This window comes from Sus scrofa, chromosome 8, assembly GCF_054392235.1.
Source record: "Sus scrofa isolate SSC_HxYL_T2T_F1_AM1 chromosome 8, Sscrofa_HxYL_maternal_Yorkshire_Landrace_v2.0, whole genome shotgun sequence".
Lineage (NCBI taxonomy): Eukaryota > Metazoa > Chordata > Mammalia > Artiodactyla > Suidae > Sus > Sus scrofa.
The window spans coordinates 44153505-44180772 of NC_139390.1; the positions used below are offsets into that span (position 1 = coordinate 44153505).

At 40.5% G+C, this 27268-nt stretch overlaps 2 protein-coding genes across 3 annotated transcripts in view; one reads left to right on the top strand and one right to left on the bottom strand.

Annotated features, from left to right (window-relative positions):
- CPE (carboxypeptidase E) overlaps positions 1 to 27268 on the bottom strand; it is a 126880-nt gene that overhangs the window by 29995 nt on the left and 69617 nt on the right. For both annotated transcript variants that reach the window (XR_014811770.1, NM_001097439.1), the window contains 2 exon segments: positions 3996 to 4192; positions 1951 to 2118 (listed from right to left, as the gene is read on the bottom strand). Coding sequence is in view for 1 of the 2 variants with exons in the window: in NM_001097439.1 (NP_001090908.1) it covers positions 1951 to 2118; positions 3996 to 4192 (365 nt within the window). In the remaining variant the exon portion in view is untranslated.
- On the top strand, positions 16386 to 16814 carry LOC146400456 (histone H3.3C-like). The gene has a single exon (XM_084972113.1). It carries the CDS (start codon positions 16386 to 16388, stop codon positions 16812 to 16814), a length of 429 nt encoding a protein of 142 aa, XP_084828239.1.

The following is a 27268-nucleotide window of genomic DNA, read 5'->3' on the forward strand; positions in this document are numbered from 1 at the left end:
GGGAGTATATGGAATATCAAAGCCAGGTTAAGGAGTGGGTGGGCTGGCAAGCTGCCAGGGGCCAAGGGAAACTTGAATAGCCCTGGAACTATTAATAAAAGGAGGACACTGTCCTTTCCCAGTTCTCACTTAGGAAAGATACTAGAAGAAGTTGACAAGCCAGAGCAGAATTGCCTGGAAAGACACAAGAGGCGCTGGGGGCTGCTGACCACAGTCCTCACTGTTCCTCCGTGGTGGGCTTGCCTCCCCTCCATGTAACTGGAAACAGTGATCAAATGGTATTGGCCTGAAGGCACCAAATGTTTAGTTGGTGTGTCAGTGTGTCCATCTGACCCTGTGGCCCATAACAGAGCACCGAGAAACTAGGCTGACACCCTAGTAACAATTCTAGGTCCTGACCTCCAGCACTTCTAGGTACTAACTCATTCAATCTTCATAACCACGCTATGGGGAGGATACTATAATCATCTCCATATTTCAGATGAAGAAGCAGAAACACAGAGTGGTTAAATAACTTTCCAAAACTCACACATCAAGAACAGAACCAGGGTTTGACCCAAGGAGGCTGGCTTTAGAGTCTCCACCCTAAACCATCACCCAATTCTGACATTTTTTATATATAATGATTTTAATTTTTTTCCATTATAGCTGGTTTACAGTGTTCTATCAATTTTCTATTATACAGAAATGATGACCCAGTTAAACATATATGTATACATTCTTTTTTCTCACATTATCAAATATATGGCACAAATGAACCTTTCCACAGAAAAGAAAATCATGGACTTGGAGAATAGACTTGTGGTTGCCAAGGGGGAGGGGGAGGGAGTGGGGTGGTTGGGGAGCTTGGGGTTAACGGATACAAACTATTGCCTTTGGAATGGAGTAGCAATGAGATCCTGCTGTGTAGTACTGGGAACTATGTCTAGTCACTTATGATGGAGCGTGGTAATGTGAGAAAAAAGAATGGATACAATTCTGACATTTTGAGTTTTCACTTTATCCTCTGGGCAGTGGGGAGCTGGCGAAGTTAGGTTTTTAAGCAATAGAGCAATAATTTGTGTATGAATATCACTCTGGAGGAATTTGAGAAGACTGAATGAAGGTGGGAGAAGCTGAACCCAAAGCAAGAATGGGGGCTACCTTCCTTGTCAGGGCAGGAGGCCACAGGGCCTGAGTTTGCAGAGGAAGATGAGGCTGAAGGGTGTCAGAGCCAACATGCTGAGATCTGGTAACATGACTACTGAGTGACAGAGACAGGAAAACTCAGGCTTTGCATGATCAAGTAAGTGTTTTCTTAGGGAAAGACTTGTTTCCAGTCATGCTGACCATGAGGCCCCGAATGTCACCAGATAAAGGGACTCGTGAGCAAGTAAAAGAGAGAAACAGAACTCCACAGAGATCTGGGAGAACCTGTGTAATCCATCGCACTGAAGGTACAGGAGAGGACAAAAACCTAGGGAAAGAGATGAGGGTAGCAGATGGGGCCCTGAAGGCCATTGTTTAAGCCAAGGCAGAAGAAACATGGAAGGAAACAGTTGCAATTTGAAAGGCAGTAGAGGAGGCAGGAGAAAGTAGAGTTGTGCAAAACAAAGGGGAAGAAAGTTCTGGAAAAGAAGAAAAAGGTCAACAGGGTGAGATGCTGGAGGAGGTGCTGATCAGATGTGCTGATCAAGGGCCTCTGAAAAGGCCAAAAAGCTTTTCCACAATACCCACAACCAAGTTCCTCCATCCTGATCTACCCCTGCCTCCTACTCCCTAAACCCCTGACCAGTCCTGAGGTAGGACTGATTTCCAGGCCCCAGGCATCCCAGCCTTGACTTTGACAGTGTAGTGAACTATCCTGCTCAAGCTTTCACAGGATTCCTGTGCCTTCACCATGATGAAGGTAACAGACCTGCGTCCTCAGGATGGAAAACAGAACCCAAGGAAACCATACACATTCTCTACCTTTGTGTTTTGATCCACAATTTTCTTCAGATTTTTCAGCAGATGATTATTTGGACCACCTTCCTTCTCATTGACATAAACTATCCTGTCCAGGTCAGGAAAGTTCCGGTTCAGATCTATTCCCTGGGCATTGCTTCGACCCACAAACCAGTCCTTGAGCTCACCAGGCTAAAAAAACAGAAAACAAAAAACAGAGGAAAATCACTTACTATTATTGTTAAACTAAAAATGAGTTAAGACTTTAAGGTCTTATTCATGATTTTTAAAATCATTTTTTAAGATCACTCATTTCAACAATATCCTCCTACAATGACATTTTCACTAAATTACTGATATACTCATGAAGGTATCAGTACCAGGTTTAAAGTATTTGTTACACACATTTTGAAAGTATTTTCAATGAATAATATTTTAAATATTAATAATAATTACACAAAATATATTTAACATTAAACTGCAAAAAAGCACATATATATGAACTAATAATAGAGGGTATGTCTCACGGCATGCCACTCTGTACTTGGCTTAAGTAAAATACTCACTGCTTCTGAAAAACCACAGAACTCTCCTTTGAAATATTCAAAAGAACAAATTACTAAAGGTTAGATGCTTAAATTGAGCTTAACATGAATTATTTACGAATTACCAATATGCCTCTCTTTTATCTTTTATTTATTTATTATTTTGCTTTTTAGAGCCACACCTGTGGCATATGGAAGTTTCCAAGCTAGGGGTCGAATTGGAGCTGTAGTCACCAGCCTACACCACAGTCACAGCAATGCAGGATCTGAGCCACTGGCCTACACCACAGGTCATGGCCAGGCAGAATCCTTAACACACTGTGCAAGGCCAGGGATCAAACTTGGATCCTCATGGATACTAGTTGGGTTCATAACCCACTGAGCCTCAATGGGAACACCAATGTGCCTCTCTTTTATAGTCTTCATAAAAATGATGAGCTCCAGAACTTTTGTTTCAACTCTGTAAGTTGAAAATTTCCTGTTCAATTTTAAACCCTTCATTCCACTAATCGTATAATCTGGAAATTTAATAAATTTCTAAACTATTCAGTTATATTCTATAAAGTAGATTTCTTGTTTCACTGTTAAACTATATTAAATCTATAATATAGAGATAATTTCCATATTTCTAAACTTGTGTAAGTTCAGACTGAGGAATAAAAATCTATAAGACAGAAAATAGCGGTGATAATTTGTTGTCTATCCTGTCTTAAAGTTCTGAATATCACCTTAAAATAGTAAATAATTTTATTCTCTATGTTACCAGAATTTTTCTCTTACAACTTTAACAATTATATCAATGTTATACTTACAGAAATCCACTGACTAGATTTCAGACAAGGTCAAACTATCAAGTCACTGGATCTTTTATTTTTAAGGTGCAAAAAAATTTCTTAGCCAGAGATTAACATACTAAATATATACTTTAATATGTTCTCATAAAATAAGAAAATTATTTGAAACAGTAGAAAACAACAAAACGTCCTCCACCCCTGAGAAAACAAAATGGGAGCACTCTATATATCTTCTCTGAAAACATCACTACTTTCTAGCTTCTCTAACAGTTAAAGTATATTAAGTTAATTTTGATTTAGGGGTAGGAGGGTTTGTTTGGCTTTTTTTAATTTATTACTTCATGCATCATAAACAGACTTCAGTAGAGGGCGCTATGGCATCGCCTCATTCAGAATCTGCAATGGCCTCACTCTTCAATGTGGCTGAAGAGACTTTTCATATGTCTAGATTTTAGACACAAACTTGCCTAGTCACAAATGTGAACGAATAAATATGATTTGCTAAACAACAAAATAATACTGACTTACTAACCAAATTTCTTATTCACATTTCTGCTGAAGAAACCCTCATCCACCATCACTTAACCTTCTGATCTTCTTCCTCACTAGCAAATTGAACACCATTATCACTTACACCCTCCACAGCGCTCTCTGTACACTTCATGTGAGCACATTCCTCATAAATGAGCACATATGTGCAATCCACGAAATAAAGCAAGCAGACACCCACCTGAGATGCTGCCTTCTCAAAGCCATCGGGGTTGAGGGAAGGCATGATGTGGATCCGGGTATTGTGGATCAGCTGGACAATGGTCTCATTCCCCTTTTGGTATTCATTGCACAGGTACTGGGCCAGGAAAATGAGCAGTTCCCGTCCAACAGCCTCGTTGCCATGCATATTCCCAATGTATTTAAACTCAGGCTCACCTAAAAGCCCCAAAATAAATAGTACAGAGACTTTTTCTATCACACCAAAGAGAAGGCAAATGACATGCAGTGCAAAAAATACTGTATAGTCACTAATTCATTACACTCAGCTGATAACTTCTTTGTCCTCCACAACGGATGTCTAAGAAATCTACCTGAAAAATAAAATACTCCATATGCCCCTTCTATCCTAATTCTCTTTCCCCAGCTTCCCACCTGTTGGGCACTGAATTGTGCCCATCCCTAAATTCATATGTTGAAGCCCTAAGTCTCAATGGGATGGTTTTTGGAGGTAAGGCCTTTAAGGAGGCAATTAAGGTTAAATGAGGTCATAATCTAGAAAGACTGTTGGCCTTATAGGAAGAGGAAGAGACACCAAAGATTCTCTCTCTCTCCACAAGCATGAAGAAAAGGTTGTTGAAGACACAGCAGGCAGGCAGCTGCCAACAAGTCAGGAAGATGGGCCTCATCAGAAACCAGGTGCTTTGGGAATTCCCACTGTGGCTCAGCAGAAACCCCTAGCCTGAGAACTTCCATATGCTGAGGGTGCAGCCCTAAAAATCAAAACAAACAAAAAGAAACCAGGTACCTTAACCTTGAATTTCCCAATTCCAGAACTGTGAAAATATAAACGTCTGTTGTATTTTTTTATGGCCGCCTGAGCAGACAAATATACCATGACATGCCCAATAATTAATAATAGCACATTGTGTGCCTCCTATCCTTAAACACTGAACTTTCATGTTTTCTTATTTAGTCCTCACCAAACAGCTTAAAACAGGTATTATTACCCATCTCTATTCTATGGTAAGCAAACAAGTTCAGACTACACAGGAGACCTGACCTCAGTTACAAAGCCAAATAAGCCAGGATTCAAATGCTGACCCTCTACATTTTTTTTTTTTTTTTAACCTGCAGTGACTAAAAGCATTAATTTCTAGAGCCAGACTGTGTGGGTCCAAACCTGGCAGCAACTCTTACTGGCTGGTCTTGAGTAGTTACTTCAGCTCTCTGGGGCCCTGTTTCCCCATCTGTAAATGAGATGCTAGATTCTACCTCATAAGGTGATTATAAGAGCTAAATAATAAGTGTAAATGCTTAGAAGAGTGCCTGGCAACAAAACAAGCCCTATGTGTTCGTTATTTTTTAAAATACTATTATTATTGCATCACATTATCTTACCATTGTGAGGTGCTTTATCATGTATAATCTAGTTTTCTTTTTATAACAGCCCACTAAAGTACAGAAAAGAGATTTTTTTTGTTTGTTTGTCTTTTTGGGCGGCACCGTGGCATATGAAAGTTCCCAGGCTAGGGGTCGAATCCAATCAGAGCCACAACAATGAACCACAATGAACCACAGCCACAACAACACCAGATCCGAGCCGTGTGTGCAACTTACACCACAGCTCACGGCAACACCGGATCCTCAACCCACTGAGGGAGGCCCAGGATCGAACGAGGATCCTCATGGATGCTCGTCAGATTTGTTTCTGCCAAGCCACGACAGGAACTCCAAAGACAGATATTTTTATCACTATTGCAGAGATACAGCTCAAGAGGATCATTTTTGCTGAAGGGCCCAGAATTCAAACATAAATCATGCTGCCTGTTCCTCTGCATTTTAGGAGAAATAATAAAATTTCAGAGCAAAGCAGCAAAGCAATCTAAATTAACCTATTGTTCAGCTCCTTTCTGCTTCATCCATCCAACAGACCCAATTTCTATAGTGGGAAAGCTCCTCCCATTTTTGTAAAAATCACTGAGACTGCTCACCCCTGGTGAGGAGGAGGAGGAAGAGGAGGTGGGGAGGAGGAGGGGAAGAGGGAAAGGGGGGAAATGGAGGGGGAGATGGAGGGAGGAGAAGAAGAAAGTCTTATCTTTTTCCTAGAAACCTGTTATCTAAATATTCTTTGCATGAGATTCCTGGGTGTGTGGTTCGAATGACTGCTAACTGTAGAAGCCATGTGTGACCTCTCAGCCTGAGCTGAAGCTAATCTTAATCTAAAATTAGGTGGGGGCAGGGTCAGTGCTATTTATATGCCCCTCATTTTTCACTTGGAGGGAAGGTCTCTAATAAACTACCTTCAGGAATTTGCCCAGAAGGTATGTATGATGTGGAAAGAGATGGGTTTTTTTGCTGCTGATTTCATAATAATCTTCCTTTCTGTCAAACTCACTCCCTTAATGGGTGTGCGAGCAGGACTGAGACACAGGAGAAACGACAGCAGTCTACTACAAAAGAAACAGAAGAAGCCAGGAGGCAGTCTCATAAGTCTGCCTCCCAAAGTTATTTTATAAGACTGTAGTATTGCAGTCATTCTGGTCATGACTCCCTACCTCAACATAACTGAGAAACTCAAAAGAGCTTGGTCCACAACCTGCAGAAAGTAGTTGATCACATTGAAATTTTCTATTACTCCTCTGGATTAAAAGGAAAAAAAAAAAATTTATTGTTTAAAAAAAAAAAAAAAGAAATCGCAGGAGTTCCCTTTGTGGCTCAGCGGTAACGAACCCAACTAGGACCCGTGAGGACACGGTTTGATTCCTGGCCTTGTTTAATGGGTTAAGGATCCGAGGTTGCCGTGAGCTCTGGTATAGGCCAGCAGCTGTAGCTCTGATTTGATCCCTAGCCTGGGAACTTCCATGTGCCATGGGTACGGACCTAAAAACAAACAAACAAAAAAAAATTAAAATAGCAAAGTTATAGTCACTTGGCCAAATTTGGCATCCCAGTGTTTTGTTGGGCTGTCATAGCATACCTTGTGTCTGAATCTGAATGCTTTGGGATAGAGCATGCTCTTTCCAGTCTGCCACAGGCTGTACCACTCCCTATAGGTGCATTATTTATTTATGTTTTCAGAATCAGAAAATTTCCAATATGGTTTTGCCTCTTATTGCCTCTTCGACTCTGAATGAAATCTCAGGAACAATCTCCTCCGAATATGTCTATTATATTTGTAAGGAGATTGTAATAGTAATGACGACAGCATTGCTTTAGGTTGACACCAAGATAGAACTGTCAAGGTCATTTTATTAAAGATATTCACATATGGAAATAAACTGTAAGGCATATATGACTTAGCAAAAGAGTATATTTTTATACACCTCCTCTGTCTTCAGGAATTAATTAGACCCTAGATAATACTGTCACCAGAATACAAAAGGGCTGTAATCTTTTAGGCCTACTGACGCATCTCGTGAGATGGAAAAGAGTCGCAGCTTAAATACAGCGTTTGTTGAATGTATGCAAATATGCAAACTCCAGTGTCAGACACTAAAGGGGCCCCCCCAAAGGAAGGAAATCAGCATTCCTAAATGCAGGGAAGGCAGAGCATGGAGGAAAGCACAGGCTCACACCAACAGTGTTCAGGGGGAGGCAACAATGAAGAAATGTCAGATCCGGAACCAACCTGCTTGAAGGTTCCAAATGGAAATATCACCATGCTTCTCGGGCCTCTCTCTAGCCCGTTTCCCTCCCAAAGCCAGGGCTACCTTTTCAAAATTCAACCCTCGTCTGGTTCCCTCTGCTTGAAAATTCATCTGCCAACTCCCCATGGGCCTTCACCACCAAGACCAAATTGCTCTGTGCGGAGGTCTCTAAGCCCCAGGAGGTCTGGCCTGGTGCCCTGGGATCTCCTGAGGCACCATCTCCCCTTGTCTTCCGGCCACGCCCCCTTCTGCACAGGGCTCTTACTGAGACCCTCTTATCCTGCTCATCACAGGCAACTATGGTTTCATTAGAGTAGCTTCCATTAAGTCCAGCTCCATTGTTACTTTCAGTACGTTAGTTGGAAAATGTCCATTAATCAATGCAAATATTTGCTTAATCCCCACCCCAGACCCTATACAGTGGATTGGGGTCACGTCAGCTCCCTTGCGTATCAGCCAAGTCCAGCATAAAGTCTGAGACACAGTGAGAGCACAGAATTCTCAGCTAAATAAATCCACGAGTAAACGAATAAAGGAATTGTCTTCTAAATCCCATTCACCCAGCAGCATGGCTGACAGTAGAACTTGCCCTAGAGATGTAGGTGTGGTCATGGACCCTGAAAACCTTTCTGGAACAGCAAAGGGAATAATTGAGTAGCTAGAGGGGCCTGAGGCAGTGCCAGGGGTCTGTGCCCCCAGGCGTCAGCACTTGTAACTCCAACCCACATCCTCAGGCAAAAATGAAAATTCTTCTTTGAGAATGAAGGCAGCAGCAGTGTGTGAACAGCTGATTTCCTAGAAAGAAGATTAATCTCCTTGGTCACAGAACCACAAAAGCTCTCTAGGCAGGCAGTGCCCTAAGGCTATTTTTGTTGTAAGGTCCCAACAAAGGGTTCTGAAGAGATTTTGCCTTCACAATCATTCATCCACAAACAGAGATAAAATAGAAGACTTTCTACTTGGACTAAGCCTCTCTGTGTCAATTTACTTTCAATTTGTTGAACAGAAGAGTGACACGTTTTCATCAGCACTTAATTTTCCTTTCTGCAGCTATAAAGATGGATTTTACAACAGGATGCCATGTGCATTCCTGTTTACACTGTCTACATGGAATAAATCCCAGGTTTAACAGGGACGTCATTCCTTGTGGATAAAATTGGTGACGCACATGTACCCCGGTGTTGGTTCGTCTCTCTCCTGGCAACGGGAGGAAAAGGCAGCAAGCACTCTTCCCAGTACACTTGGGAAAGGCTGTTTTTGCCTTCATCTGCCTTTCCTCACTATCAAATTTATCTTCCTGTTTACACAGTAGTTATGCTGCCTCCTGATTCTGCAGCTGAGGAATCACACTTGGAAAAGCTGCATTGCATCAGCTCAGGACATGGAGTTTCCTTGTTGCACCAATTTTTCCACAATTTTTTGTAAAGATCAGTTTTCCAGTTACTTCATCTATCAAGCCAGTGTTAAAAGACAATCACTTCACAAACCCCATTCAGCCTGGCTGGGCTTAGAATCCGTCTTCCTCAGCGTCACAGAACAATCAATGTACCTGACGATCTGCACTCTCATCGGAACAAGAAGAGAATAACAATCAATGTACCTGACGATCTGTACTCTCATCAGAACAAGAACATAAGATTTTTTTTAACATAAGATCCAAAATTTTACTGAAGTCAGAAATAAAATATCCCAAACTGGAGCAAGCAAATGATTTTAAATTCCATACTGGTTGGAAATCTTAATTTGCCCCAAGTATGTATTGATATGATTTGAAATAACTAAATCTGGAAGGAGGGAGAGGGGAGGGGAGGGGGAAGAAGCGAGAAAGAAGGGAAGGAAAAAAAGAAATTTACATTGCTTTAAAAGCAATAAGCATTTTACACTCCAGAACCCCAAACCCTTAGGCTCAGCATGTGGTGGAAGTCTGCAGTTGACTGGTAAAGCCCTCAAATGGGACGAATTCATGGCCTCAAGTTGACCAGAGAGACCCTGAAGCAGAATCCATACTTAACAGTCTGAGCCTGGGAAAAAAAAAATTATTAAATAAAGGGACAAAAGTGAAAAATAATACTGTCTACCCTTCCCACAAGAAGGAAAATTTACTTTCATCCTCCTATTTGACCCAATGGTCAGCCTGTCTGTCCCTCTAATATTTTCTCCTCTTAGAAATAGCTTACAGAGAGGCTGAGTAATTGATCAGATAACTTTTAACTCCCCTGTCAAATCTTATTGTCAGTTATGCAATGACCTTACATGGGAAGAAAAGTGCAGAGAGAAAATACCTAACGGAAAATGAGATAAATATGGAAGTGGGTTGTAAATTGTGAAGTTCTATCTAAGAAGCGTAGCATCAATACTTAGAAAAATAAGTAGATTAAGGGTATTTTAAGAAAGAACTTGATTATAGTAACAGAACTCTTCTTGTTTCATCCTGTAAATGGAGAAAAAACTCACACTGAGATGAATCTATTTTTCCTCCAACAGCAAATTATTGCCATAATATAAGTCTACTCACTCATTTGAAAGGTATATACTTAACTCACTGGTAACACAATTCTTAAGGTTAGGGACGATTTCAAAATACACATTCCTGGTATATGTAATATACTGAACATATTGTTGAATAACTATAGCATCCCCAAATAAAACCCCATTTCTCAAAGACATCACGGTAAAATATGCATAAAACACATGATTTTGAGACACAGATAAACAGCTGTACAAGGAGACCAATCACTGAAGTGACTTGATTCACAAAAGGCTGTACAAGGAAATTGGACACACCTTTGGAACAGATGGGCCTTGTAATCAATGACCTTCCTCCCTCAGTGATAAACCTGGGGTTAAGACATTAGTGCTAGCGATGGTTTCCACTTGTTGACACTCTAACCATTATAGCCTGTAAATCATTCTTGCAGAATGAACAAACCCTGCAGGTCTCCAAGAACTTGTAGACAAATACATCATTAATTGGCTCCTGTCTTAGCACATCTTAGCAGCTAAAAATATTCCTAAAAGAAGTGCCAGTCTCCAGAGGCCAAAGTAAGCAATGGAAGAGCATGGATATTGCTATAAAAATAGATTCCTCTTCTACAGAAAAGATGAGGAGCAACTAAAGATTGAAGGGAGAAAGAGAAAACAAAGAAAGGCAAAAGAATAAAAAACACTTGCAGAGGAAATGATAGGGTTAGAAGATTATATTATTTCCTCTTACTCTCTACTTCAGAGGCGAATTTTTAAATATTCTAAATTAACATGACATCCTGGAAGTGAAATCTTACTTCATCTGATGTTGAATGGGCAGTCAAAATAGAATACATTGCAGAATTAATCAACAGAGATGCAGTACAGAATTTTTTAAGTTAGTTACAGATGATATCTAGCATGTTTCTAGCAATATCCTACTTGAAGAAAGAGAGTAAACAAAAGACTAGAAGATATTTCCAACCTTACAAGTCTACAAAACAATGTCAGAGTTCTAATATTAATAAACAACTTCAGGAGTTCCCGTCGTGGCACAGTGGGAACAAATCTGACTAGGAACCATGAGGTTATGGGTTCGATCCCGGCCTTCTCAGTGGGTCAAGGATCTGGTGTAGCCGTGAGCTATGTGTAGGTCACAGATATGGCTTGGATCTGGCATTGCTATGGCTGTGGCGTGGGCCAGCAGCTGTAGCTCCGACTCCATGCCTAGCCTGGGAACCTCCATATGACATGAGTGCGGCCCTAAAAAGCAAAAATAAATAAAGAAATAAAAATAAATAAACAACTTCAATTTTTTGAAATTAAACTATTTGTTTTCACACAAGCATGCTAGATACAATGTGAAGCTGGTAAGTGTTTAATAACTAGCTCTGATCTGTTGCATTTGCCAGTTTCCATGGTATAAATACTTTCACTATGGCCAATTTGAAGATACCTATGTGAACTCAACTGGCTCACAAATTTACTGTAAAAATAGGTCTCAAAAGCCAGTGCAGGAGTTCCCACTTTGGCATAACAGGATCAGTGGCATCCTGGGAGCCCTGGGATGCAGGTTTGATCCCAGCCCAGCACAGTGGGTTAGGGATCTGGTGTTGCCCCATCTGCAGGTTAGGTAGAGGCTGCAGCTTGTACCTGATCCCTGGTCCAGGAACTCCATAAGCTGTGTAGTAGCCAAAAAAGGAGAAAAAAAGAAAAAGGCAGTACAAGTCTACACCAGCACACCACTGCATATGGAGAGCAGTTATTTAGAATGTATGGTTTCCAGTTTCCTCATTAGCTCTCCAGAAGGGAAATATGAGTTCTTAGAAATTTGAAGACTTTTAAAACACATGGTAAGAATATAATCAGACCAGCCTCTACCCAAATGTCTGTCTTTATGTTTACTTTTATATGGGAAGAATTAAAAGAGATTTGTTTGGGTGTTTTCTTATGTTGAGATAGAGCTGCTTTCCAAAGCACAGTACCACTATCCATCCATTCTAGGAGGGAGGAATGGTAGAGAGAAGTGGGGAACTTTTTTGGCTGAGCTAATTATTCCAGCAGTTGCTGATTCACTGGGTTATTTACTTTGCTCTAAAACTAGCCATAATAAATCAACAGAAAAAAAGAATTACTTTAACTTAGTAAATAGTCTTTCTAAAATATTTATCAAAAAAAAAAACTGTAATTGTAATGTATACATGTAAGGATAACCTGACCCCCTTGCTGTACAGTGGGAAAATAAAAAAAAATAAATAAATTAAAAAAAAATAAAATATTTATCAGTAATTTCATGTATTCAAAATTCCTCCATTCTCCCTATAGTCTTTTTTTTTCCTTTTTTGGCTGAACCCACAGCATAAGGAAGTTCCCAGGCCAGGGACTGAATCTTAGCCACAGTTGTGACCTACACCCGAGCTGCAGCAATGCCAGATCCTTAACCCACTGCACCAGGCCAGGGATTGAACCCGTGCCACGTCAGAGATAACACTGGATCCTTAATTCCACTCTCTACAGTCTCGACATACAAAGGCAATCTTTATAATGGAAAAGGCAATGTAACTGCTGGGCCCATTCATACAAATTAGTTATTTAAAATTAGTAACATGAAATACTTCATAATTACTAGAGAGACTGTCTACAAAGACTTTAGATTCAGAAAAATCTTTGCCTTGTTTACAAGCTTTGTGAAGTGAACACAGAGAACTTTTAATACAGAAATAAGGCGGAGATTGTTCAATGATGTAGTTTCATGATTTTAAGTCATTCTGTAATATTAATCACAGACTTGCTTTAAACTATCACAACAGTTATGGACCTCCCCAAATGCTTGGCAGATGCCTTTGTGCACTCATTTACCAAAGATGGCTTTTGGATCTTAAAAAAAGCATCTTTTATAAGCATTAATTTATAGTTATTTTATTTTATTTTTATTTATTTATTTTTGTCTTTTTGCCTTTTCTAGGGCTGCTCCCATGGCATATGGAGGTTCCCAGGCTAGGGGTCTAATCAGAGCTGTAGCCACTGGCCTATGCCACAGTCACAAGCAAAGCGGGATCCGAGCCACATCTGTGACATACACCACAGCTCATGGCAATGCTGGATCCTTAACCCACTGAGCAAGGCCAGGGATCGAACCTGCAACCTCATGGTTCCTAGTCAGATTCGTCAACCACTGCGCCACGAAGGGAACTCCAATTTATAGTTATTTTAGATAACTGTCTCAGAAGATTCTGCTGTTTCACAAGCATTCTTATCAAATAAAATAAAATATAAAGATAAATTTATCTAAGAGGCCAAGAACAGAACAGAATTAAATGAACTGCCACTAGAAGAGGGGAAAGGAAACAGGAAAGGACCCAGTTTCAGGTGATTGTGATTCAGGTCTTTGCTAACTACTCTCACTAACAGATTTGGTCGCGATTTCTATGTGTATTTTGGAAAACAGTGCCCATGAGGAACTGATTTTGTAGCTTGAGAAGAGAAATTTAGGTGCTACACCAAGTTTTTGAAGGCTGAGTTTCCTCAGGTTGTTATGTGGGGAAGGATTTGATTGATTCTGCAAAACTACAGAGGACAAAACTAAAATTGAAACAAAAAGGTTCAGAGAGAGAGCATTTAAGAGAGCTGAAAGGCAGAACTTTCAGCTAGAGCTACTGGAAGACAGAATGGCTGCAATGAAGTCATTAATTCTCCTGGAAGGCACAAAGGCATCTCAGAGACATGGTCTAGAGGTTGGTCTATATGCTCTCCTAAACATCCTATTATTCCATCCAAACAGGGCCTTTGACAAACTCTTGCTATCTGAGCTTCTAAACTTGTCCTATACAAATCATAATCCTCAGTACAGGTTAGCTGACAACTTTGATAGTTCTCTGAAACAAAGAGAAAATGGCAGTTCATCAGATGACCTAAGACGTGATTAACAAAAGGTAATGGCAAAATATGAGTCCATTTCCACCAATCACCTTTCTTTATGCCCGTGAATAAAGAGCTCATCTTATTTCAAAGGTAAGTATTTGAGAGGACAAGTAAAAATGAAGTCATCAGAACCTGTGTGGGTGGAAAATGTCAAGCATTTCTAGCAGACACAGGTGAGTGAAGAAGAAAACCAATTTGCTAATAAATAGACAAAGTGGTAGCAAGGGAAACCACCTAACACAAAGTCAGCAATGGAAAAACTTAGTTGCACAATCTCCCCACAGAAACTCCTTGGAACTTTCTTTTTAATTCTCTCATGAAGAAAATAACTCAAAAGTCAAATTTCTTTGTCAAAACTTTTTCAGGACGTTATTTGACATCATAGCTAAAGACTTGCAGTGTTAACATATACCAGTCTCAGAAGCGGTAGGATCTTTAAAGATGAGTAAAGGGTCAGAGTTCCCTTCATGGCTCAGCAGTTAAGAAACCTGCCTAGTATCCATGAGGATACAGGTTCAATCCCTGGCATCGCTCAGTGGGTTAAGGATCTAGCATGGCCGCAAGCTGTGGTGTAAGTCAAAGATGCAGCTTGGGTCCTGTGTTGCTGTGGCCATGGTATAGGCTGGCAGCTGTAACTCTGATTCAATCCCTATCCTGGGAACCTCCATGTGCCACACAGGTGAGGCCATAAAAAGCAAAAAAGGAAGGATGACAGGGAGGGAGGAAGGAAGAAAGGAAGAAAGGAAGGAAAGAAAAGTTAGCTGACATAGTAGTTCTATATAGTTCAGAATCATCTGTGGTTCCCTAAACATACATTTCAAGTTCCATTTCCAAAGACCATACTTCAAAAGGCCTGAGAAGGGGCCTGAACATGTGTATTTTTCAAAGGATCAAGAGGTAATTCTTTTGCCCTTCCAGGACTGAGAAGGGGTGATTAGAGAGTTGTGTGCAGGGTTAAGTCTAGTGGTGGGGGGAGTAGGTTAATGATGTCAGCAGGCAGGTGGGAATTCCAACAGATAAGGACCTTCAGGATAGAGCCTGAACAGGGTGATAATTCTTAACAATTTATGGGTCATGGACTGTTTTGAGAATTTGGTTTAAACAAAACTATGAATTCTCATCCCTCACCTTTGCAAGAAAAAAAAAATCCAAAAAATTATGCAAAGATCTTACAAACTTAAGGAATCTTATATTGGACACTTATAAGTCAGGAAAGGAGGGGAAATCATAACCCACAAGTATTAGTCACTTACACAGGCTTGTTTTCTGTTGCAGACAAATAGGGAGATTATTACATGCACTTCCTGCTGATGGAACACAACAACACAGAGGTAACTGGCACTGTTTAAAAACTGTTGGGGGAGTGAAGAATATGAACTAAGGTGAGCTAAACTTGGGTCTGAATTTCAGCTCTAATATGGTGCATATCTAAACTTCTGCAAGTAACCCTTTCCCCTAGCCCTAGTATTCTTTTCATAAATTGGCTTACTAAAACCTCTTTTGTTGAGTTGTTGAGAGGATTAAATGAGAAAACATGTAGAGGAAACATTTTTGCACCACGTCCAACAACCAGCAGGTGATCAATACATGGAAATAAGATTGCCATGACACACACTGTTATGATAATATAAACAATCTTCCCTATTTAAGACATACAGAAGCTAGGAGTTTCCAACAGGAATATGAGGTGACACTGGGATCTTTCAAAGAGCTAAGGAACCTAAATGGTTTGGAAAATCAACCAATCCTCCCAAGAGTAAAGATAGTGATATCAGCCAATTGTCAACCTATCCCATGTGGCAGGCTCCTCCAACTTGGATATGCATGTGAATCACCTGGAGATCTTTTTTATTTGTTTACTATTATTTTTTCTTTTTAGGGCCACACTTTTGGCATATGGAAGTTCCCAGGCTAGGGACTGAATTGGAGCTACAGCTGCTGGCCTACACCACAGCCACAGCAACACCAGATCCATGTGTGTCTGTGACCTACACCACAGCTCATGGCAACACTGGATCCTTTAACCCACTGAGCAGGGCCAGGGATCAAACCCGAATTCTTATGGTTATTAGTTGGGTTTGTTTCCACTGCAACACAACAGGAACTCCCAGGATATCTTGTTAACATGTATATTCCACTTCAGTATGTCTGCAGTGAGGCCTGAGACTCTAATAATCTCCCTGGGGGCCCTAGGCTGCTGATCTGTAGACCACACTTTTAGTGAACAATGACTATTTGGAGCCTTTAAAATCAAGAGTAATAATTGTGTCTGCACCTGCTACAGTGCCGCCATTGCTCGCCAGTGCCAGGGCTGCCTCTAGCTCGCCTGCGGAGCTCCAGCCTAAGGAGAGAAGGGTAAGTAAGGAGGTCTCCATACCATGGCTCATACAAAGCAGACCACCCACAAATCAACCTGTGGTAAAACACTGGGGAAGCAACTAACTACAAAAGCCACACATAAGAGTGCGCCCTCCACTGGAGGTACAAACCTGGTACCGTGGCACTCTGAAATTAGTCCACTGAACTTTTTGGGGGTGGGGGGGCGAGCCAGCCAGGAGCCGAACCTAGCCACTGAACTTCTGATTTGCAAGCTTCCCTTCCAGCGTTTGGTGCAGAGAATTGCTCAGGAGTTCAAAACAGATCTGTGCTTCCAGAGTGCAGCTATTGGTGTTTTGCAGGAGGCAAGTGAGGCCTATCTGGTTGGCCTTTTTGAAGACACCAACCTGTGTGCTATCCATGCCAAATGCGTAACAATTATGCCAAAAGACATCCAGCTAACATGCCTCATACATGGAAAACGTGCTTAAAAATCCACCATGATGGGAAGCATTTCATTCTTTACCAAAAAAAAAAAAATTCTCTTCTTCCTATTATTGGTAATTCTGAATGTTAAGATTTTTTTTCCCATGGGGTCAAAATGTACCCAAGTATACGATTGCAAGTGGAAAAATAGGGGACAGAAATCAGGTATTGGCAGTTTTTCCATTTTCATTTGTTTGTTAATTTTTAATATAAATGAGGGGGAAAAGGCATTAATGCAAGTCAAAATGTTTCAGTGAACAAGCTTCAGCAGTTCAACTTTACAACAATTGTAAATAAACCTGTTAAATTGTTCTGGACAATGCCAACATTTGGATTTTTTTTTTAAACAAGTAAATTTTTTCTTGACTGCAACTAACTGGTGTTTGTAGCATTTTTATCATACAGTTCACTATACTTTTCTGAGTTGTCTTACATGCAAGTACATGTTTTTAATGTTTTCTGTCTTCTGTGCTGTTCCTGTAAGTTTGCTATTAAAATACATTAAACTATAAAAATAATAAATAAAATAAAATCAAGAGTAAGAGAGAGAAAGAGAGAACAAGAGAGAATGACTTTTAAATAATAAAAGACTCTTTAAAACCTTGAGTGCTTTTTTTTTAATTGTTGGCTCCAACCAATGTGAGTGCCCAACCCACAAAAGGCATAGTATGTGCACAACCAGCATAATTTTGGAAGCTACTACACAGGCTCGGGTCTAAGATTTACTATAAACGCTAAACTGCATGACCAAAAAAATATCTGCTGATATATACTGAACCCAATATTAGATGTAGGAAGATGGGAGACTATTACTGAAATAACTAACCTTATAAGGCTCCAGAACTATTCAGATCATTAGAAAGTATACTACTCTTCTCAATTTTAAATTCAATGTTTAAATTTTAAACATACATTAAGTAATTATGCACAGGGATACATTTTTAACATAGTCATGAATAAATTATGAGTAATCATAGATTCTTACAGGATATGTACTATCATATTTTGTTTATAGTTCACTAAAGTACTTTCAGGCTTTTTACTGATTGAAACTATTCTGATTTTATCTCCCACTCCATCTCACCCATTTTCCGCTGCTCTTCTTTTTATTTCTTCAGAGACTAAAATAAGACCTAGAGAGAATTTTTTTTTTTTTTTTTGTAATGGGGATAAGAGGTTAGTAAAATGAGGGCAAAATCTCACATGAAGTCAAGCAGACAACCAAACAGATACGCATGATCCCCCCAAAAAAACTAGAGATTTCTAATCTTACAATACTTTATATTAGTTACTATTGGTATTTTACTTTCCCTTCCTTCAGAGATTCTCTAATGTTAATTTAAATAAATGTTCTACAAGCATGCAAAAGTAGTAATAATATCAAAATGTTTTGCTAAATAAAGTATGAGCCACCTGACTTCAATGAATAAATAAAGACAATGAAGTAATAATGTCCTAAATATTAACCACTCATCTTTTCTTTTCTTTTGTTTTCTTTTTATGGCTACACCTGTGGCACATGGAAGTTCCTGGGCCAGGGGTTGAGTCAGAGCTGCAGCTGTGGCCATGCCACAGCAACCCCGGATCCAAGCCACATCTGTAACCTACACTGCAGCTTGCAGCAAAGCTGGATTCTTAACGCACTTCGTGAGGCCAGGGATTGAACCTGCACCCTCATGGAGACTATGTTGGGTCATTAACCTGCTGGACCACAACGGGAACTCCTTAATTGGTCATCTTTAATTTCATGTGCTCACAAGTAAATCACATCTAGAATCCCAAAATGTCAACGTAATATTTTTATATTGAACTGTGTCATTGTCATGATTCTTTTAAAACTATTAAAGATTCTGTATTTGTATGGTTTGAGATATTTTGTCAAAAACATAATTATTGAAACGCTTCTCAGTGAACAACAATAACAAAAAAGCTTTCAAGTTTAATGATACAAATCATGTGTAATGAAATTTTCCATTTAAAAAGATTTTCTACCTGCTTAAAAGCTCAGAAAAAGATAAATAACTGTATCCCATGCCCAGTAAGATAAAAGAATTTCTTTTCCATAAAGGTAATTGAATAACAAAAATCAAACAGAAAAACTGCACATGAAATTGTATGAAAATAAACCAAATAAATAAAATGCCATACAGCTCTAACTACATAGATAGATGTATTTCTTTTTTTTTTTTCTTTTTCTTTGTTTTCTTTTTCTTTTTTTTCTTAGGGCCACACCTGTGGCACATGGAAGTTCCCCAGGCTAGGGATCGAATTGGAGCTGCAGCTACCAGCTTAAGTCACAGCCAGAGCAAAGTGGGGATCATCCAAGCCATATCTTCAACTTACATCAGAGCTCAGAGAAACACTGGATCCTTAACCAACTGAGAAAGGCCAGGGATTGAACCGGCATTCTCATGGAACTAGTCGGGTTCTTAACCCACTGGGCCACAATGGGAACTCTTAGATGTATACATTTCAATAGCTTCTTCTAAAAAGTTTACAGAAGCTCACGCACCCATCAGCAATGTGTGAAAATGTCTGCTTATCCACATCATAGCCAGCAATGGAGTCTGCAGTGACTCATTTAATCTATATTTCTTTTATTTAAAAAGTTTAACTTTATTCATATATTTAACGACCTTGACAGGACATTCAAATGATGACATCATTCTTTAACTGAGTCACTGTGATGCCCTCTGTCACAGGAAGGCTGAAATCCACCAAGCGCTACTGATCAGGCTTGCCTGCAGGTTCGCTATTTACACAAGCCACCTCTTACCCACATTGCTTCAGTTCTCTGGGTACACAATACTTATGCATTTGAGCCATTAAAAACATTTCACCATTCATCAGATTACCCACCAAACAGAGACTTTTGAGAGTGCAAAGGGTCTCAAGGATTAATCACTCCAGGGAAAGAGGTCATACACCAGGTTGAGTGAACAGGGGAGTGGTCATGCTAGCAGGGCTGGGCACCTGGTGCAAAGGCCCCAGCTTACAGTCAGATGTTTCAGCACCTGTGCCTCCCTCACCTTGCCTCACTTTGACTGTGTCTTTGTAGTGATAAAATTTTCCATCCAATGACTTCTCGAGGTTTCTTTAAGCTAATAGTGTTTTGCATTCTTCCTTTATTGATGAGTTCAGATTGTTGCCTCTGGATTTTTAAGATGTATGTCATACTGATGTTTGTTGATGCTGTCCATGCGATAAGGAGCCTCACTGGGAACCAAGAAGCCCAGACCTCAGACGGGCCTGTCAGACGCTCAGTAGCCAGTGCTTATCAAGGGTTCACAGGTCCCTGAGAAAAACTCTTCAAGGCAAATATTTCCCCACTGGAGATGGAGGCATAGGCAGCTGCATTTTATTGCTCCCTCCTTGGAATTCCCCCAGCACTGATGTTTATATTTACTAAGGGGCTGTGGGTCATCATACAAAGGAGCTCAGTTGGGAGCATATGAGGATATCCTGTAAAGTGGATAGGGCTTAAAGTATATAAATTATTATAGAAATGTACTCTTGTGTACATAGTGTTCATGGTGTTCATATGAATCATGAAATCAGTGACATTTCTCAAAACCCTTCAACTCATACCACTGTTCCAAAAACCCAGCTTGGAAGGGGGCATGGCATTAGCTGGGGGAATTCTGAAACATATGCTTGGTTCATTTCTGCTATAAATGAATGCCTTGATAATACCTCCATTTGCCAACATCTGTGTTATATGAGAGGTTTGGCACAAACTGATCTGACTTCTGGATAAGGGAAGAGGCAACATTATTTTCTACGATGATGAAGATTAAATTCAGAACCATCAGTCTCCCTGCCTCGCATTGATTCAACACTGGCAAAAACTTGAGGAGCCTTTCTGGTTAAAGACACCACAGTATAAGAAGCATGTTAAAAATTTGGAGAGGATACATGGAGAATAAAAACTGAAGACAAACACACACAGAATAAAAACAGAAAATAAAAGCAGATAACATACACACAAACACACATAGAAAAAAGCAAAACCACACACAAACATGCAGTGTTTTTAACAGGAAAAACTAAACAAAGCATGAAAGGCTGATGTGGAAGTCCTTTTTTGGGGGTAGGTCTTTTTAGGGCCACACCCTCCCTCAGCATATGAAAATTTCCAGGCTAGGGGTGAATCGGAGCTGTAGCCCACAACAACGCAGAATCCAAGGCACATCTGTGATCTACACCACAACTCATGGCAACACTGGATCCTTAACCCACTGAGCAAGACCAGGGATTAAACCCGCATCCTTATGGATGCTACTCTGGTTTGTTACCGCTGAGACAGGACCTCCCTGATGTGTAAGTCTTATGTGAAGCTATATAATAGCATAATTATATTATGCAAATGATGGTTAAGGTATTAACATCTAAAAAATTCTACAAAGCAGAGAAGTAAATCTTCAAAAAGTCATATTACATCTTGTTCACTCATCAGGTTAATAAGCTGATCTGGGGAATGATTTAGCTCTCTCATAACTCCATCAGTTCCCCAACACCTCAACATTCTTTTATCTAGAACATTTTCTCAATTTAAGAAATCTGCTCCACTTTTCCAATCAGACGGCTGCCCCAAACTCTTGGTATATAGAAAGTTTAAGCAGCTGCAAATTTATATTCTCCTAATTAATAACAGCATTCTTTTATGAGTCTCTGAATTTTAATGAGTAGGAAGTGCAGCATGAACTTTCTGTCACATAAGAAATGTTTAAAAGCAAATCTTCAAAGTGACATAAAAAAACCACTTTAGCAGATTTTGCCCCAATATATTGTTTTTTCTATGGGGATAAATTAGCCATAAAGAACACAGATGGTTCTTCCATGAATGATTTACTTCTAACAATTTAACTAGGAAATGAATTCCTCTGTTTATAAATCAAAATGATCAACAACAAAGACAAGGTCTACTGTCCCTCCTCAGTTAATTCTACATCTTCCCCCTCTTCTTCCTCATCCATTTCCCTTTTCAGAAGTTCTTTGCTGCCTTTTCAAATTTTAAAGTTGGCTTAACTCAGGTCACCTTTTGGCAATTACCAGACAACTAGTTTTTGTGTTTTTCTTACTTGAGGTGGGGCTTTTGGGCAGTGGTTGTTGCTTGGTTGCTTGGCTGGTTTTTTCAAGCATGAAACTAGACTCTTTATCCAAAAACTTCTTTAATGAACCAGGCATTATTCCCTTTTTTCTAAGTTAGAATCCTAAGAGCCAGATTCTCTGAAGGTTTAAGCCTCTTCCTGACTGCAAATCAGACACCTCTGAAAAAATACACTTACTCTTTTAAACACCAGGACACATATTAGGAGTGACTTGCACCAAATCACCCAGTGCTAAAGGGACCAGTCTTCAAATTGGAGGTGAGTCTAAGGATCCCCACCTCTGCTTCCAGCTGTTGGTGCTCATCTTAGAGCAAGCACTGTTCATACTCTTTTACAAACTCTATCATCCATCACATGTATATGTATCACTGATTTACTGTGCTGCACACCTGAAACTAACACAACTTTCTAAGTCAAATATACTCCAATACAAATTATAATATATATATATATATATATATATATATATATATATATATATATATTATCCGTGAGTTCCCAGGTATCCAAGGTCAATTCCATGTGTTGTCCCATCACAGTGATTGGCATGAATCTTTACAGTCCTTTGTGCTCCTCAGCCTTGAAGCCAGAATGGACCCTTCCACTATATAAGAACTATTTTATCTTTTTAAAGCCATTTTTAGTTCAGTGATTTGCAACACTAATCATGTTGGAAATCAGCTGTTCAGAGTATCCATTTGTTTTCCCCACCAGCCTGTAGGGTGCATGGGAGCAGGGATGTTGACTCTTTTGTTCATTAGTAGGATCCCACCCAACACAGTGACCTTCATAGAAAAGATGCTCAAAAGATACACACAGATGTAAGGATCTATAGGAAAGAAATGTGCTGCAGCATAACAGTGCCTCCAATAAAGAAGAACGGATGCCCAACTGTTTCCGCTCTGGGAATCTTCTCAAATCCACTTCCTTCTGAACACTCTTCCACTCACTACCCTTATCATCTCTCACTGGGTCCATTAAAAATAGCCTCTTGAGGGTCTTCTATCTCCAGAACTGACCCTGCCTCATTCATCCTCTACATGGTCACCCGTGAGCCTCCCCTCCCCTAGATAAGCACCCTCAAAACCTGCTTAACTTTCACAGGGTGAAGTCTAAATTCTTTTGTATTTGAACTTAATGTCAACTGGAGGTAGGTTACATTGATTTCCAACAGCTGGCCAGCAGCCACCCCTCCAGCCTCTTCCTGACACATACTTGACCCTCACAATGTTAAATCTTCACAGCTCACTGTACACGGGATGCTCTACCACATCTCCAGGTATGTGCACACCTGCCCAGATACCTCATCCACCCACTTCCTCATCCAGAAACTCTCACTCATGCTTCAAGACTCAGCTCAGATGTTAGCTCCTCCAAGAAACCTCACCTGAATTCTTTTTTTTTTTTTTTTTGCTTTTTAGGGTGGCACCCAAAGCATATGGAAGTTCCCAGGCTAGGGGTCGAATCAGAGCTGCAGCTGCCAGCCTATATCACAACCACAACTCCAGATCCAAGCCATATCTGTGACCTACACTGCAGCTCACAGCAATGCTGGATCCTTAACCCACTGATCGGGGCCAGGGATGAAACCTGAATCCTCATGGATACTAGTCAGTTCATTACAGCTAAGCCACAACAGGAACTCCCTAAATTTTTCCATACCCCACTCCCTGCTCCCAAACTGACTATAAGCCCTTCCTCCTGTAATACTCAATGCATGATGATATCATAGTAAATATTTTGGTCTTGGATTTATGTTTACATGTTGTCTCTTATACATGATGACCTCAAGAGCCACAACAGCGCCTGCTCTAGTTGTAGCTCCACAACTTTGCAGACTACCTGAATTATTTAACAAGTATTGACCAAAAGGTTTCAGTTTAATCTTCCCCTCTTCTGCAGGTCCCTAGAAAACAATCACCTCAGGTACAGGGAGGCTGGCAGAATAGAGCTGATCTGTATAGGACCCAGGCCCTAATTAAGATGCCTAAAAATATTATTGAAATGACATCTAAAGTGGACATCTGATGCTTCTGCCAGTCCAAGTTAATATCCCCTTTGCTGAGTAACAGTACCAGGATTTCCTCCTCTGTCAGTTCACAGGACCCAGCCCTAGCCAATCAGTAAACTCCGTCCACCTCTCTGACCATAACTGTTTCAAATACAGCATGTGATCCAAGCCAGACAAATAAGACTCAATTAAGGACTTTTGTGTGAACTTTTCCTTCTAAGAGAAGTGCCTGTCTGAGAAAGGAGACAGCACAGAAAACAACAATTCCCATGGCTGTCCTTGGGATTTCACTTTCACTCTGATCCAGCCATGCCTGAACTTGTCATTACCGTGAACCAATACATTTGCTTTTCCTCTAGAGTTGGATTATCACTTGCTACAAGAATTTCAATATAGTGTCCAAATGAAATGATCATTTGAGATATCAGAGCTTCAAAACCAGACCAATTTTGTCACATAAAAAATATTACAGAATAATAACTAGTGAAGGCCACAATTCCTCTGTATGTCAAAATTAAGTGTTTTTTTTTTAATTCCTGAATTTCTCTATGATATTACTTCAGTTGAGGTACCAAAAAAAGACCATTACATAAATTATCAAAATCTGTTTTATGTTGGACTGTGTCTAAAATAGATTAATAGGAAATTGGCCAGGCTTTGGAAAACTGGCCCAATAATACATAATGTTATTCTCTGTTTTGATAGGAAACAGACGAAACACCTAGGAGTGTTTTAAGCAGAGTGGAAATATCATACACGAACCTGAGGGAAACTGCTGGATTGCAGAGCTTTAAAGGTGAAGCTACATAATGATACAAAACTCCCAAATGTTCGGTGAAATCTTCCCTGATGCCAGGAATTTCTAGAGGTACCTTTGGCTGCAGGGTCTGCAGAGGCCGCAGGTTCAAGGTCCTTCACCTCTGACCTCCATCCACAGATGGATGGGGATCTGGACTGGGAGCAGAGGGGGCCACTATCCCTCAGCTTAGGAAACAGAACTGTCCTAAGTTCTCAACTGCAGCCAGGTGAGAAACCTGGATTTGAGAACAGACAGGAAGGACAGCAAGTCAGGCACTGAGGGAGCAGGGAGGAGAGAGGTGGAGGGTGAGCCCTGGGGGCACATGAAAGTCCAGGCACAGAATTCAGCCTCACATGGGGACCACGTCATATAGCCTGGCACACGGGTCAGAAAAAAAACAACACAGGGCACCCCCCCTCCCAAAATGTAGTTCAATTTGAACAAAGCAGTTGAACTGATTGTACTTGGGCTTCAAGTTGCTAATTTGCATTTAGGATAATGGTTAACTGCAAAGAAATGGAGATAGTGATTTTTGTGCATAATGCTTATGGTACACACAGAATAAGAGAAGCAAGTAGAAAAAAAGAACTTATATTCATACAGTGCTCCTCAATTTATGGAGTGTTTTCATATACTATCATATTTGATCATCACTTTACCTTACCACAAGCCTCCAAGAATGTGCAGAGCTTGTATTAATAATCTCACTTGAGGAGTTCCCACTGTGGGGCAGTGGGTTAATGATCCAGCATTGTCTCTGTAGCTGCACTGGTTGGATCCCCAGCCTGGCATAGGGGACAGTGGGTTAAGGATCTGGCATTGCCACAGCTGTGGCAGAGGTCGCCGATTTGATCCCTGGCCCAGGAACTTCCATATACCGTAGATGCAGCCAAAAAAGAAAAAATTTAAAATATCTTATTAATCTCACTTGATAGGTAAGAAAACAAATCTAGTAAAATGTCTTGCTTGGAGTTCCCATCGTGGTGCAGTGGTTAACGAATCCGACTAGGAACCATGACGTTGTGGGTTCGGTCCCTGCCCCTGCTCAGTGGGTTAACAATCCGGCGTTGCCATGAGCTGTGGTGTAGGTTGCAGACGCGGCTCAGAGCCCGCGTTGCTGTGGCTGTGGCGTAGGCTGGCAGCTACAGCTCCGATTCGACCCCTAGCCTGGGAACCTCCATATGCCGTAGGAGCGGCCCAAGAAATAGAAAAAATAAATATATAAATAAAATGTCTTGCTTAAGATCACTTTGTCAGCAAGCTGCAATATGAGAATCCAAATTTGGGTCCTTTTGTCCCCAAAGTAAATACCCTCACTGCACCAGGCTGTTACTCTGAAAAATGTTGTGTCCACGCAACGGAGAAGGCCTATTATGGCTCTTAATAAAGGCATCCTTGTCCTCCATCATGTGCAGATCCTAAGTCTGACTACATAACCAAGATTGCAAAAGCAAAGAACACTGGGAATTAGAACTAGATTCAGAAAAAGTCATAACACTTATATTCGTTTATAAAAAGAAAGCTATAATAAAATAATGTAATTGTTTTTCTTCAGGACAAAAGACAGGAGTCTGATTTAATAATACTCATGATAATATGAGGAAATATTAAATAAAGTTTAAGAATCTTTTTTTGGCCCACTGAAAGGGGTAGGAGGAAATGGGCTCCTGCCATAGGATGGATGAGAACATAGATAATCACAGGGCTGTCAGAATTAGGATTATGAAAATTCTTTCCTTAGTTCAAAGATTTATTTAAAGGCAGATGTCCTGGGAGTTCCCATTGTGGCTCAATGGAAACAAATCTGACTAGGAACCATGAGGTTGCGGGTTCGATCCCTGGCCTCGATCAGGGGGTTAAGTATCCGTCGTTGCAGTGAGCTGCAGTGTAGGTCGCAGACATGGCTCAGATCCAACATTGCTGCAGCTGCAGCATGGGCTGGCAACCCCAGCTCCCATTCGACCCCTAGCCTGGGAACCTCCTTATGCTGCCAGGGCTGCCCTAAAGAGACAAAAAAGAAAAAAAAGGCAGATGTCCTATGTGTAAGATGATTCAGAAATGATTCTGTCCAAAAGTCTTTGGAATAGTCTAGATCAGGGTTCAGTAATGCAGTCCCTGGCCTTGCCACCTGGTTTTTGCTTTTGTTTTTTTTTTATCTTTTTAGCATACGGAGGTTCCCAGGCTAGGGGTCGAATTGGAGCTTTAGCTGCCGGCCTACACCACAGCCACAGCAATGCAGAATCCAAGCCACGTCTGCGAACTACACCACAGCTCACAGCAACGCCGGCTCCTTAACCCACTGAGCAAGGCCAGGGATCAAACCCACATCCTCATGGTTTCATTAACCAGAATGGGAACTTTGCCACCTGCTTTTTGCAAATAAAGTTTTATTGAAACACAGCCATGCCTATTCATTTCTGTATTATCTATGACTGCTTTTATACTACCATAAAACCAAAAATAATTATTCCCTGGGCCTTTAGATGAAAAGGTACATGAGACCCTTAGATGAGTGAGAGGAAGCAAAGACCAATACCG